General features: G+C 45.9%; 1 protein-coding gene across 8 annotated transcripts in view; it reads right to left on the reverse strand.

Moving 5' to 3' along the window:
• The window catches only part of MDGA1 (MAM domain containing glycosylphosphatidylinositol anchor 1), a 561871-nt gene that overhangs the window by 119658 nt on the left and 426178 nt on the right, over window positions 1-16035 (reverse strand). For all 8 annotated transcript variants that reach the window (XM_068232696.1, XM_068232699.1, XM_068232695.1 and 5 more), the window contains one exon: window positions 4133-4310. In XM_068232696.1, coding sequence (XP_068088797.1) covers window positions 4133-4310 — 178 coding nt within the window. The remainder of the gene's footprint in view (window positions 1-4132; window positions 4311-16035) is intronic.

Genomic DNA, 16035 nt, shown 5'->3' on the forward strand with positions numbered 1-16035 from the left:
TATTCACTCAGTTTACCCTTCTACTACATAGATTAAGTAAGATTGTATTATCAAGATTGTGTCATCAGTGGGCATACCACACACATTTGTCCCCGAGTACTTTCTTCCTATGTTCCTGTCACTTACAGTAAGTCATAAAATTCTGACAGACCTGCCAATAACCGCAACACAGGAAAAAAAGTAATTTACAGTACATCATACTCTGGAAGAAATGCGCTTTGCATATGTACACACATAAGAGCATTAGAGCAAAAATCGAATTGAAAATCATTTTGCTAGTTCTGAGAAAATACGTTTGCAGATTCCAGGAATGTATGTCCGAGCAAGCAGCACAATTGTGAACAATCCCTGGTATTGTCCTAAAGAAGTGGGATTCAGCCCACGAAACGCGTCGTCCATGATGTTTTTCTAATAAACGTTATTTTCAGCTCTGGCTGCCAGCTTACTTCCTTGAGCTAAGCCAAACCTATATACCATTCAAACAGTTTTTAGAACTTTTTGGGGCGTCTCCTCTTATCCCTTTAATTGTGAAAATTGTGTTCGCAGACAGCAACACAGAGCAAGTTTTTTATACTCAGGGGGTTGTCTGATTGGTTGATAGTGATGAGCTTCCTGTGTCAATAGTATTGCATGGAATCATGGAAGTTCTGATATGGAGTAAAAAGAAATTTGTTTATTTTCGCATCAGGCCCCTTTTTTTTTTAGAGAACGAAAACTCGCGTTTTCACATTACTTACTTATATTCATTTTCCGAGACTATATTTTAAAAACATTTTTACTGAATATTTTTCAAAAATTGAAAATAGCATTTTTGATGCGAAAATGACTTCGGCAAATATTCAAGCTCCACACTACAGCAGAAGAGAACGTGACAATTTGATTGACGGAAACGGCAAATATGGATCTCTGGATATGGATCTTAATGCCTGCCTCGCACCGATGAGGAGCAGGGAGCCCTGAATAGCTGTATGCATGTTTGATTTTATGGCTCTGTATCATGTATAATATATAGGATTACTATACACCAGCGGTTCTGGATTTGTGTCTGCCTTTACCGTCACTATGGAATGATTTGCATATTCAGCAGTGATGATGCATCATGGGAAATCCTTCTTGCCCACCTAAAGCTGGATAATGGCAAATACCTTCTGCTTTAAGAAGGCAGATTTCTGTAAATCAGTCATAATAGCAGTAAGTATGCCTGTCGGAAGGGCGCAGGACTGGCGAGGATTCCTATATTTACCTGACAATCCCCTAGTAGACAGAATACAGGAATGGCCCGGAAGCTCCACACAGTGAAATCCATCTGACGGAAGACAATGTGGCCTCAGCAATAAGAGGAACATAAATAGGTTTTATTGTGTGAGACAAAAGCAGGCCTTGGGCAGCCGTCCTGCTGAGACTGGCGATTTCTCATTCTCCTTGAGACTATAAAGCTGCCTATAAATCCGCATTAACATCTGGAATAAGCTGAAAACTCCCAAAATGCTGGCAATGGTGCAACTGAGCCCAGGAGGATAATACAGCCAGAATCAGAGATGGGGGGGGGGGCTATAGCTAGATTGTGATAGGACCAGCCCCCCAACAATGCATAGGAGAGGACCTGGCATCACCACTCACAAAGAACCAATAAATGTGCAAAGGCAGAGATGCCAGTAAATAGAGAGCATGCAGGGAAGCTGTATTGTTTTGTTAGTCATGGCAATACTTCCTTTGCTAGATTTTGTGACCAATGATGTCACTTCCTACTGGGGTAAACACTCAAATTCTCAGCACAGCTTCACTGCAGGCTCTGCACACAACACTCCTCCACTGTTCTATTCCAATTCACTGGCTGTTGCAGGGAGGCAGGGGTCCCTGATGCTAAAGTTGGATACTGGATGGATCGGAGAAACTCACAGCGACGGCTCCTGATGAACGCGATTCCCCAATCCATCTTCCTACCCAAGGGAACATGCATCGTCACGCGACAGCACACGTCGGGCGCGAATGAGAGTTCAAAAACGATCAGGGCACTTTGCGCAGGACTTGTCAGGGATCTTAAAGATCCGATCTGCCATGATAATCATTATCGACATGCATCACAAATCGTCATTCACCAAATCGCACACCTGTACCCATGTCGTGAGATCGCGGAAATAATTGCTCGTCACTCAAAATCGACGTAAAAATTGCGTAGTGGGTAAGGGACTTTTTAGTTTTTAACAGGCCCTAGGCACAATTTATTAAGACATCTCAAAGATAACTTTTAATGCAGCCATGATCATTAAAGGACAACTGAAGTGAGAGGGCTGCCTTGCCTAACCCCCCTTAAGGACCAGGCGATTTTACATTGGGGGAGAAAACGCGTTTGGGGGGTCAGGCAGCTGGATCCCTGCTAGGGCTTAGGTGGGTATGGTGTCCCCAGTGTGGCCAGGTGTCCCCCCTGTAGGCAGCAGCCTTTATTAACCTCCCAGGCTCCAGCGAAAATCAGCTGTGGACCCCTCCACTCTCGCTGGCATCCCCGCTTGTACTGCCACTAAGACCCGGGTCGCGGCTTGATGACGTCATCAAGCCGCAACCCAAGGTGAGTGCATCCTCTTCTTTATCCCCTACCGCCGCAGCTCTAATGGAGATCACTATGATCCGCCGGCAATCATAGTGATCACCTCTGGCTTCGGATCACTGAAGGGAGATGTCAGTTGTCATATGACAGCTTAATCTCCCTTCTTGGGTGCGCAGAATCACGTCGGGAGTGAAAACACCTGGCGACGTAAGTCCTATGCCGCATCAGGCTACAAGAGTGCAGCATAGGATTTCATATCGGCGGTCCCCAAAAGGTTAAACAATACATATTACGTGGCTGTCCTGCTGATCCACTGCCTCTAATACTTTCAGCCATAGACCCCGAGCAAGCATGCAGATCAGACTGATTGTGGTTTAACTGGATTAGCCACATGCTTGTTTTCTGGTCTCTGGACTCTACTGATGCATGAAAGATCAGCAGGGCTGCCAGGCAACTGGTATTGTTCAAAAGGAAATATATAGCAGCCTCCATATCTCTCTCACCTCAGATGTCCTTTTATTTCAATATACCTGCATTACTGATTCTACCTCTGTGTTAATATTACCGGTAATTAGGTTCTCCTTCAATAAATAAGAACCCAGGAATGCCATTTTTTATGGAAGCCTACTGCTTGATACACACAGTAAAGCCACTAGGTGAGCAGGACAGACACAAAGAGGAAAAAAGACGGTAGTTACAGTTTTTCTGTCCCATATGGCCACCCCCTCCCCCCATAATGTTTCATTGCAAGTCAATGGGTGGAGCTTGTCATTATTCTCTTCCGGCTGGCTTAGCTCAGTGTGCTATAAACCAGTGGTTCTGGATGCATGCCTGGCTTTCAAGGACATAAAGGAAAGACTGCTTTGTTCAGAAGTGAGACCTTGTGGCTGCTTCTTGTAGGTGTGGAAATGAAACTTGTGAATGCCTTCTGTTGTAGTCAGGCCACACTCTGCTCTTCCTAGCTATGCTTTTTTAAAGGGGGGAATTATAAGCCCAGGAACAAGACATCATGATGATAGCTATGGTTCTCCCTAACTTAAAGAGGAACTCCAGTGAAAATGATGTAATAAAAAAGTGCTTCATTTTTACACTAATTATGTATAAATGATTTAGTCAGTGTTTGCCCATTGTAAAAGCTTTTCTCTCCCTGATTTATATTCTGACATTTATCACATGGTGACATTTTTACTGCTGACAGGTGATGTAGCTGCTGCTTGCTTTTTTGGCAGTTGGAAACAGCTGTAAACAGCTATTTCCCACAATGCAACAAGGTTCACAGACAGGAAACTGCCAAGAAAATGGTCCTCACAGTCTCCTGTGGGAGGGGCTTCACCACAATATCAGCCATACAGCGCCCCCTGGTGATCCATTTGTGAAAAGGAATAGATTTTCATGTAAAAGGGGGAATCAGCTACTGGTTGGGATGAAGTTCAATTCTTGGTCATGCTTTCTCTGTAAGTGGAAACCCCATAGAGAAGGGTCAGGAACAGCAGCCCCCATATTACTGTTATTAGTGGTGCTTAGTCTGCAGCACAGATGATGGACGCTAAACACAACAACTGTACAGAGAGGCACTGTGCTACCTACGCTCTTCGTATCGGATGATTCGGGAGGCGGAGTCTCCTAACCCGAAGACGGTGATTGGTGTGATCTTGATCTCGTAACTCTGAGGGATCCGGAGATCGCGGAGACGGTAATCCAGCAGGGTGCCCTTCTGGATCCGGGGAGCTGGAATCTGCACACTGTTAATCCCCCGCAGGTTTGTCTGGAACCCAATAACACAACAAGGTTTATTTTACTTACAGGAAGGGGAGCTGAACAGCGGCATCTCCAACAAACTAAGACATGTACAGCATTAGTGAACTGATATTAAGATGCTCTGATTAACAGTGCAACAAATATGCATTATTTACTTTACTCCCTTATTAAGACACAGGCTTGTCACCCCTATTATGTTCAGTATGAGCTGTTACTCTGTGCCTGTACTGATAGTAAACTACTAGCTGCAGCGTGTGCTGATCTCTGCTACTTCCACTATATACAGTACAAGCTGTAACTCTGTGCCTGTACCGATAGTAATCTACTAGCTGCAGCGTGTGCTGATCTCTGCTACTTCCACTATGTACAGTACAAGCTGTTACTCTGTGCCTGTACTGATAGTAATCTACTAGCTGCAGCGTGTGCTGATCTCTGCTACTTCCACTATGTACAGTACAAGCTGTAACTCTGTGCCTGTACTGATAGTAATCTACTAGCTGCAGCGTGTGCTGATCTCTGCTACTTCCACTATGTACAGTACAAGCTGTAACTCTGTGCCTGTACTGATAGTAATCTACTAGCTGCAGCGTGTGCTGATCTCTGCTACTTCCACTATGTACAGTACAAACTGTAACTCTGTGCCTGTACTGATAGTAATCTACTAGCTGCAGCGTGTGCTGATCTCTGCTACTTCCACTATGTACAGTACAAGCTGTAACTCTGTGCCTGTACTGATAGTAAACTACTAGCTGCAGTGTGTGCTGACCTCTGCTACTTCCACTATGTACAGTACAAGCTGTAACTCTGTGCCTGTACTGATAGTAAACTACTAGCTGCAGTGTGTGCTGACCTCTGCTACTTCCACTATGTACAGTACAAGCTGTAACTCAGTGCCTGTACTGATAGTAAACTACTAGCTGCAGTGTGTGCTGATCTCTGCTACTTCCACTATGTACAGTACAAGCTGTAACTCTGTGCCTGTACTGATAGTAATCTACTATCTGCAGCGTGTGCTAATCTCTGCTACTTCCACTATGTACAGTACATGCTGTTACTCTGTGCCTGTACTGATAGTAATCTACTAGCTGCAGCGTGTGCTGATCTCTGCTACTTCGACTATGTACAGTACAAGCTGTAATTCTGTGCCTGTACTGATAGTAAACTACTAGCTGCGTGTGCTGATCTCTGCTACTTCCACTATGTACAGTACAAGCTGTTACTCTGTGCCTGTACTGATAGTAAACTACTAGCTGCAGCGTGTGCTGATCTCTGCTACTTCCACTATGTACAGTACAAGCTGTAACTCTGTGCCTGTACTGATAGTAAACTACTAGCTGCAGCGTGTGCTGATCTCTGCTACTTCCACTATGTACAGTACAAGCTGTTACTCTGTGCCTGTACTGATAGTAAACTACTAGCTGCAGCGTGTGCTGATCTCTGCTACTTCCATTATGTACAGTACAAGCTATTACTCTGTGCCTGTACTGATAGTAAACTACTAGCTGCAGCGTGTGCTGATCTCTGCTACTTCCACTATGTACAGTACAAGCTGTAACTCTGTGCCTGTACTGATAGTAATCTACTAGCTGCAGCGTGTGCTGATCTCTGCTACTTCCATTATGTACAGTACAAGCTATTACTCTGTGCCTGTACTGATAGTAAACTACTAGCTGCAGCGTGTGCTGATCTCTGCTACTTCCACTATGTACAGTACAAGCTGTAACTCTGTGCCTGTACTGATAGTAATCTACTAGCTGCAGCGTGTGCTGATCTCTGCTACTTCGACTATGTACAGTACAAGCTGTAATTCTGTGCCTGTACTGATAGTAAACTACTAGCTGCGTGTGCTGATCTCTGCTACTTCCACTATGCACAGTACAAGCTGTTACTCTGTGCCTGTACTGATAGTAAACTACTAGCTGCAGCGTGTGCTGATCTCTGCTACTTCCACTATGTACAGTACAAGCTGTAACTCTGTGCCTGTACTGATAGTAAACTACTAGCTGCAGCGTGTGCTGATCTCTGCTACTTCCACTATGTACAGTACAAGCTGTTACTCTGTGCCTGTACTGATAGTAAACTACTAGCTGCAGCGTGTGCTGATCTCTGCTACTTCCATTATGTACAGTACAAGCTATTACTCTGTGCCTATACTGATAGTAAACTACTAGCTGCAGCGTGTGCTGATCTCTGCTACTTCCACTATGTACAGTACAAGCTGTAACTCTGTGCCTGTACTGATAGTAATCTACTAGCTGCAGCGTGTGCTGATCTCTGCTACTTCCATTATGTACAGTACAAGCTATTACTCTGTGCCTGTACTGATAGTAAACTACTAGCTGCAGCGTGTGCTGATCTCTGCTACTTCCACTATGTACAGTACAAGCTGTAACTCTGTGCCTGTACTGATAGTAAACTACTAGCTGCAGCGTGTGCTGATCTCTGCTACTTTCACTATGTACTGTACAAGCTATTACTCTGTGCCTGTACTGATAGTAAACTCAGGGCCGGATTTACCATAAAGCACTGTAGGCACATGCCTACTGGCGCCTGATGATGGAAAGGCGGGCTCACTCTCCTCCCCAGGTGCCTCCCTCCCTCCTTCCATATGCAGAGTCCTGAGCAGAATGTAAATGAGAGGATACTCACCTGTCTCGGCATTCCACTGACCAGATCTTCCTTCAGTCAGGGGCACCTCTAGCTACTTAATACTAAGAGTACCTCTGGCTACCTAATATTGAAATACTTCTGGTTACCTAAGGGACATATGTAGCTACCTATGACGGGCAAGGGAATTAAGGGAGAAGTGACAGCTGGGCCAGCCAGCACACTTGTGGTTGTTTGTAGGTTCATGGAGGGTGGAGTCTAAAGGTTCATGGAGGGTGGAGTCTAAGGTGCTGGGACATCTGTGCCTATAGGCTCCTATGAGGTAAATCCGGGCCTGAGTAAAGTAGCTGCCGCCTTTACAGATCTCTGCTACTCCCAGTATGTACAGACAGTATCAACTGTTAAGCTATGCCTGCCTGTACTGATAGTAAACTAGCTTCAGTATGTGCTGCTCTCTGCTACGTAAAACAGTTATTCTGTGCCTGTACTTAGTAAACTAACTAAAGTGTAAATTCTCTTATCTTTTAAGCAGAAACAAAGGGTACACATACACACTGAAGATTTTCATACATCAGTACAACAAAACTGTCACACCCCATCATGCTGCGTTTATGCGATAGGTAGACTGTGGCAGTGATATAGACCCCCTTCAAGGACCCCTGAGTGGAGCAGACTCCCATGATGCAGCACTCCCCGTCTGAGCACGCTCAGTACAGACGGAGGCCTCACACAGGACTAATGAGGCTACAAAACTCTGCAACATTTCAATTAGAACTTCCAGCTAATGAGCCGTTCCCCACTGGGTTAAATATCTGCCGGGGGACTGCCAGTCATTTCCATGGAATCCGGTCTAGCCTGGCAATTATTTGATGTCGAAATAAGGCTGTAATAATGGCTCAATAATTCAGACGGACTCCGTCTCCCACAAGCCAGCTCTGATAAGGATTACAAAACTGATAATAGACATCCGTTAGCCGAGAGGCCGTTTCATGCATACCGATGACCAGAACAATTGCTTTTCATTTGACCGAGCGGCAGCCTGATCCACTGCTAAACATTTCATAGCGTCATAGAACAGGCAGCAGACCTTGAACGTCTCATTACTCTGCATCTCACATAGTGGTCACCTGAGTTGTTCAGCCTTTGAATTTGCTACCTAGGAATTTTGGCTCTTTGCTCCCCCTGTAGTAAGGCGGAGTGTGTGTGTGTAGCTAGCCCCTCCCCTAGTCAGAGTGAGTTCAGCCACCTTTCTCGATGCACATTTATTCATTCCTCGGCATAACTAAGCTGCAGCAACCAGTAAAGGTGACCATACATCAGATGTGTGGGCAGATAGACCATGAGATAGATCTCTCTCTGATCGAATCTGGTCAGTCTCTCTGATCGAATCTGGTCAGAGAGGATTCTGTTGCATGCTTATACACCGCTGACTGATTTTCAAAGAAATTTCAGCATGAAATGCATCCGAAATTCGCCTAGCGCTGCCACCTGCCTGGCCCCCTCCCAAGCAGGCCTGTATTTACATCACAGGAGCCTATTGGCACATATGTCCTGGCACACTAGACTTTGCCCTCCACGAATCTACAAACCCCCACTGAAGTGCATCACAAGTGTGCTGTCTGGACCAGCTATTACTTCCCCCCTACTTCCCTTACCTGTCATAGGAAGCTACAGGTGCCCCTTAGCATCAGATAGCCAGAGGTATCCTCAGTAGTAAGTAGCTAGTGGTTCCCCCAACTGAAGGGACATCTCATCCGTGGAATCCCGAGAGATGGGTGAGTAACTTCTCATTTACGATCAGATCAGCTCAAGACTCGTAACTGCATAAGGAATAAGGGAGGTACTAGGGGAGGGGATTGAGCCGCCTTTCCATCACCAGGCGCCTGTAAGCATGTGCCTTCAGTGCCTTATGGTAAATCCAGCCCTGCGTCCAAGAATAAAAATGAATACTTAAACACAGGATGTTAAACCTATGTCTGATTCCATGAAAGTAGACATACTGCAGTTTTATTGCAGGATTTGTATCAGCTGTAACAAAGAAATGTTTTTCTTTAAAGGTTATTATGCTGTTGCTTATCTTTTAGAGCAGAGAGGAAATTCTGAGTTCAGGTCCACTTTAAGAAAAGCTTTGCCAGGCAGGTGTGTGTTTATCTGTGCATTTTGTGTTTATCTCTCCGTTTCTCTGATATAAACTATTGGCAACATAAAACTTTGGTAAAGATTTTCCTGGGCTGAAATAAGAAGTGGAGCGACCTGCGTAAGGTGAGCTCACCCATCACAAATCCTTCATTCCGCTTGGCTTGAGATTCAGCGCATGGCGGAGACTCCAGCAATCGCCTCTGATGATATTACTATATGGGGAAAGGTCAGCGAGTCGTATTCGGAGAAGGTCAGTGAGGAGACTTGGCAGGTCAGTGACCGACAAGCAATCAGCGGTCAGCCGCGGGAATCTGTATTGATACACAGTTAGGGGGTTACTGGACAGCACCACTCTGGTTGGACCAATGGCCTTGCAGAGATGGGCGACCCCCCCGAGTATTGGACACAGCCGTATCCTATATACAGACCATAGAGATGATTCTATATGACCTGCCTGCAGCAGAGACTCCAGATTCTGAATCTGAGTACCCACGGCCAGATGGATCAAGGCTCTCCGCTGCTGAACGATCATTCCCCCGATCCATCTGCCAAAATCGGCAAGTGTCCTTGGTGCCGTCATAAATGAACAATTGTGTACACATTCGTAGCAAAACTCGTGAAAGCCAATGAAAATCGGAATGATCCTCTGCAATTTAATCCAACATGGAGGTCGCTCAAAAATAAACGGTCACTGCGGGTGGCGTGCGTCATGAAACATCATTCAACGAATATTCATTAACCACTTACGTACCAGCGGTCTCTGCCTCCTTAAGGACCAGAGACCGCTGGTACAATAACGACGGAATACCGACAAATCGCCACACATACCCGCCGCAGCCACTATGCCGCACGCCGAGATCCTCAGGACACCCACTCTGCTGTCTCTATGACGGCAGAGTTCCTATGAGCCGGTGAGGAGCCGCTTTCATTGGCTCCTGACCGTGTCTATCAATGCAAGCCTATGGGAGTTGCTTACATTGATAGACACGGCCATGGGCCAATGAAATCAGCTCATGACTGTCTCACAGGGATCTGCCGTTATAGAGACTGACAGATGAGTGAGCTGCTACAGGAGAAGGTGGGGAGACAGCGACGAGATGGGCAAGAGCGGCTAAAACGGCAGATGCTCGTTGTAGCAGTGAATTTTGATCTACGCCTGCCAGCCAGATCAGCATCAAAACAGGGCACAGATTTCAATTAGCGTGGTCCGAACTATGTCCTGTCATTTCCTGCCTGCTGGTGGTGGTATTTACTTGGACTGCCCTGGACATTCATTGCTCCACAAGCAGAAGGGTCTGAGGACTTTACATCATCCTGAACCTATCCACCATCAGGTGGCTTGTTACTGCCACTGCAAAGACTTGCAGTTCCCTGTTTGGCCTCTGGATAGCTTCATGAGAATTCTCATTGTGACTGGTCACCACCAGCTGCATCCGATAAATCACATAGACTATTTAAAGAGGACTCAAGTGAAAATAATGTAATAAAACAAATGTTTCATTTTTACAATAATTATGTATAAATGATTTAATCAGTGTTTACCCATTGTAAAAGCTTTCCTCTCCCCGATTTACATTCTGACATTTATCACATGGTGACATTTTTACTGCTGGCAGGTGATGTCACAGGAGGTAACTGCTGCTTGCTTTTTTGGCAGTTGGAAACAGCTATTTCCCACAATGCAATGAGGTTCACAGACAGGAAACTGCTAGGACCATGGTCCTCACACTTTCCTGTGGGAGGGGTTTCACCACAATATCAGCCAAACAGAGCCCCCAGATGATCAGTTTGTGAAAAGGAATAGATTTCTCATGTGAAAGGGGGTATCAGCTACTGATTGGGATGAAGTTCAATTCTTGGTCACGGTTTCTCTTTAAGAACTGCCTCTTCCTCCAGCCAGTTGCCAGATCTTTGCAGTCTCTTGCAGACCTGAGCCTCTGGACATACCGGATACCTGTTCCCTGTTCACCTTAAACCTGATTGCTTGACTTCCTGGTATTTGATCTCTGCTTTGTATGACTACCCACTTGCCTGCTGAATTGGGTCCTGTGCCTGATTGTACATATTCACTTATATATCTGTAAATATCTCCTGCATATTGCTTATACATAAATAGTTAGTTAGTCAGGGTTTTGGTTGTATGTGAGTACACTGTTCTGGTTTGTGGGAGAATCATTGTATATATTGTGATTGCATATGGTTTGCATGTAATTTGTATTTATGTTGGTATGCATGTTTTTCCACTTTATTGCTTTGCAATAAATACTATTGCACACTATCGATCTGGTCTCAGTGTCAATATTTCTGCAAACTGTGGTCATTTCCTGATTACCTGTTAAGTAATCGTTACTAGGGCTGATCGGAACAGCTGAATTCCGATTTCGTCAATTTCGTGTACCACATGTGAAAACCGATTTTCGTGTTCCGAATTTTCGTGTTCCGAGTGCATTTCTATTGAAGTCAATAGTGCCAATTTCTGCGGTTAATTGTAAAGCCCCTGTACATGCTATCATCACCAAATTTGGCATGTATATTAAGCAGATAAGTAGGAACATGGTAAAAACAATTTTTGTAAAAGACCTTAAAGTTTTTGAGCAAATAGATTTCAAAGTTTCATAGGAAAAATGGTTTTTAAACTGTGTAAAATGACACTGCTGCAGTACAGGTTACTGCATTCCGAGTTCTGTATACATATTGTATACATTTCATGAAAACAGACAGCGTGGGGTCCCCCCTTCCAAGCCTCCTTAACTCCTTGTCTCCCATGCAGGCTGGGATAGCCAGAACGCGGAGTCCCGGCCACGTGGGGCTTCGCACCCTGAGCTATACCAGCCCGCATGGTCCATGGTATGGGGGGGGGGGGGGGGCTCTGGAGAAGAGGGGCGGCCAACCTCCCCCTCTCCCCCAGAGCCCTTGTCCAATCCATGGACAAGGGGCTCTTCCCTACCTCTCGGTGCCCTAGGAGGAGGAGGGGGCCGCCGACGTCCTGGGGGGTTCATGGTGCCACCCGGGGTTCCCCTTTAACAAGCGGACCCCGGAAGCCGCCCCCTCCCTAGGAGAAATGAGTATAGGAGTACACGGTACCCCTTACCCATTTCAGCAGAGTTAAAAAAAGAAATAAAAACACGACAACGAAATAAGTCCTTTATTGTTCTAAATTAACCAGGGATACTTACCTTGCGAAAATCCCACGCCAGTATCCTTTTAGGACATCTCACCACCCTCCCACACCGACGAACTCCGCCACTGAATGGTCACAGTCAGCCTCTGCATCTGTATAGCAGAGGCTATGAACACGAAAATGTTTCCTTTGAAACAAGAAATTTCAGCAAACAGTGATGCGATCAAAATGGCCACTGGGAAATCCCGGAACGCTGGAGGCCACACTAGAGTGGCGAAGCCAGCCATTTTTCACATAGATGGTGGGTCCAGGTGACCAGAGCAGGAGGTGGCCTGGTCCCCTGGACCCACCTATTTATGTGAAATAACGTTCAATCTGACACTCTGAGGTGGCCTCCCGGGAATGGGAATTCCCCAGCAGCCATTTTGTTTATGACACTGTTTGCCGAAAATTCTTGTTTTAGCAAACAATTTTCGTGTTTCTAGCTTATGCAATACAGATTGCAGAGGTTGTCTATAGCCATTCAGCCCCGGGAGTTGGGCGGGTGCCTGGGATCACTCCTGAGGATACTGGCGTGGAACCACTCCTGAGGATACTGGCGTGGGATTATTGCAAGGTAAGTATCCCTGGTTAATCCAGAGCAATGAATGACTTTTTTCGTTGTCGTGTTTTTTTTTCTTTTTTTAACTCTGCTAAAATGGGTAAGGGGTACCGTGTACCCCTATACTCATGTCTCCTGGGGAGGGGTGGCTTCCGGAGTCTGCTTGTTAAAGGGGACCCCCGGATGGCACCATGAACCCCCCAGGACGTCGGGGCCCCCTCCTCCTCCTGGGGCACCGGGGGTGGGGAAGAGCCCCTTATCCATGGATTGGACAAGGGCTCTGGGGGAGAGAGGGAGGTTGGCCGCCCCTCTCCTCCAGAGCCCCCCCATACCATGGACCATGCGGGCTGGTATAGCTCAGGGTGCGAAGCCCCACGTGGCCGGGACTCTGCATTCTGGCTATCCCAGCCTGCATGGGGGACAAGGGGTTAAGGAGGCTTGGAAGGGGGGACCCCACGCTGTCTGTTTTCATGAAATGTATATAACATGTATACAGAACTCGGAATGCAGTAACCTGTACTGCAGCAGTGTCATTTTACATAGTTTAAAAACCATTTTTCCTATGAAACTTTAAAATCGTTTATTTCAAAAACTGTAAGGTCTTTTCACAAATTTTTTTTTACCATGTTCCTACTCATCTGCTTAATATACATGCCAAATTTGGTGATGATAGCATGTAAGGGGGCTTCACAATTAACCACGGAATTTAGCACTATTGACTTCAATGTAAACGCGAATTCGGTACTCGGAATTGCCGAATTTTGGATTTTCGAGTGCTTACTCGGAACTGCCAAATTCCGATGGCAAACTCGAAATTCGGAATCCGAGAGCTCAGCCCTAATCGTTAAATAAAGTAATCGTTACATACAGTTCTGGTCATACATTGCCCGCTGCAGTTACATTGTGCACTGAGACCTGTTATCCCCAGAATGAATCCGCAGGAGATTTATTACTATGCATTGTTGGCTGATGAAGTTGAGGCTAAAGGTGTGTACACACGCACTACTTCCGCCAACGACGGATCCGTCAGACCCTCCCGCTGGGCGGACATTTAGCCGACAGTAGCGCATGTGTAAGCGATGTCGGTTCACTGATAAGGCTGTTTCTGACCGATCCGCTCAGCGGATTGTTCAGAAACGGCCTTATCAGTCTGCCAACAGCGCATACACAAGCGCTACTGTCGGCTGAATGTCCGCCCAGCGGGAGGGTCGTTGGCAGAAGAGATGCGTGTGTACACACCTTAAATTACTTACTTACTCTCGTGCAGAACTGCAGCAGTTAATTAGCCAGATGTACAGTATAGTTATGTCAAATTGGGAATATTTTGCACCCAAGATATTGAGAAATTAGCCAGGATCTGAAATAACCTTGCATACCCTAAAATAACAAATGTTTGCTTGCGACCTGATGATAATCAAAAGATAATCTGTGATTACTTACCACCATTCGATAGCTATGCCATTGAAGCTCTGCTTAATTTGTTTGAAGATGACCAGAGATGTTTTGAGTATTATACAAAGAAAGATAGACACACTGTGCAAACCTGCATAAACTCTCTCCAGTCCTCCACTGATCAGGGATTATGCAGATTTGGGAAAGCCTCTCTCTTGCTATCTGCATGGCAGAGGATTATCTCTGCAGGTTCCATAGTCCCTGCCTTACCTGTTGTGAGCCCAGTTCAGGATGATGTAAAGTCCTCAGAGCCCTTTGCTGGTGGAGCAATGAATGTCCAGGGTAGTCCAAGTTAATACCACCACCAGCAGGCAGAAAATGACAGGACATAGTTCGTGACAAACATCTACAAGATGATCCTGGACAATGGATGCACCAGGTTTAGTACCGTGTTTCCCCAAAAATAACACACTGTCTTATATTATTTTTTTCTTCAAAAGAAGTGCTAGGGCTTATTTTCAGGGAGGTCTTATATTTTGTGGGGGTAGCGAAAACCCCCTTGTGTATAGCCAGATCCCCCTAGTCTATGGCCAGATCCCCCATCCCCTTTTTTATGGCCAGAACCCCCCTTTAGCCAGACCAGACCCACCTAATGTACAGCCAGACCCCCACCCCTCTTGTGTATAGCCAGATCCCCCCCCCCCTTGTTTGACAGACCCCTAATGTATTGCCAGACCCCCTAATGATAGCTAAATGCCCCCTTGTTTATGGCCAGACACCCTTAATAGCCAGATAACCCCCAAATCCCAGTTGTGCATAAGTCCCCCCACCGCTTCCCCCGTGGCTGCTTTACCTCGTGCAGGCTCCTCTCCTTTAGAAAGTCGCATCCCAGTGTTCATAGTCAACGTAATTCAAACCGCACATCAGCGGTGAAGTCAGCTAGAGCTTCATTGTAACAGTACTTCCGTATGCAGTAAGTAAACAGAGCTGCCACTTCCTGTATACGGAGGAGCCGCGTTACACTGAATCTGTAGCTGCTTTCACCGCAGATCCCAGCTGATCTGCGTTTTGAATAATTGCTGCCGGGGGTCTGACTACGAGCGCGGGGATGCAACTTTCTAAAAATGGGGCTGATGCGGGATGTGGGTCGGGACTGCCTCTGCCACTAGGGCTTATTTTCAGGGAGGGCTTATATTTTGGGCATGCTGCTCGATTACTACTGGGCTTACTTTAAGGGTAGGTTTTACTTTCGGGGAAACACGGTATATTTTTTTCCCCTAGTTTTTGCCCTCTCAACTTACATGATTCTTCTAGTCTGGAGATTCTTATATGCCAAAAAATATGGTACTCACCTGGGGTTTCCTCCAGACCCTAGAAGTCTATGTGTCCCTTACCACAGCTCCACTCTCTGCCAGTGTACTGGGGTTCCCTCCATAGCTGCTGCTGCGCATGTGCAACCTGCCGTGCTCATGTTCAAGCCCCTGTGGCCAAGAGTGTTCTGCGCTTCTGTTTTTTGACTCACGATGAGTCAAATAGGTAAAGAGGATCCATGCGCTGGATCGGTGGGCTAAGAAAACCTCTGGATCATTCAAAGTCTTCCCATTACAGAGGTAAGTATCTAACTTTTTTTTCAATCCAGGTGTCCTTTAATGTAGATATTAAAACAAAACTCTATTGACAATAAACAAAACAATTCTATCTTATTACAACTGAGCGATCATACCTTATATCAGTTGGCATATAATAGTATATATATAAGCAAGGCCTATGGGCACACTCCTTGAAGTGTAATGACCTCACTGGCTGGTGACATTTTCAGTCTAAACACGGAGGATGCACTCCATGTACATTACAGTTTGACCTTCACGAAGG

Source organism: Hyperolius riggenbachi, chromosome 4, assembly GCF_040937935.1.
Source record: "Hyperolius riggenbachi isolate aHypRig1 chromosome 4, aHypRig1.pri, whole genome shotgun sequence".
Classification (NCBI taxonomy): Eukaryota; Metazoa; Chordata; class Amphibia; order Anura; family Hyperoliidae; genus Hyperolius; species Hyperolius riggenbachi.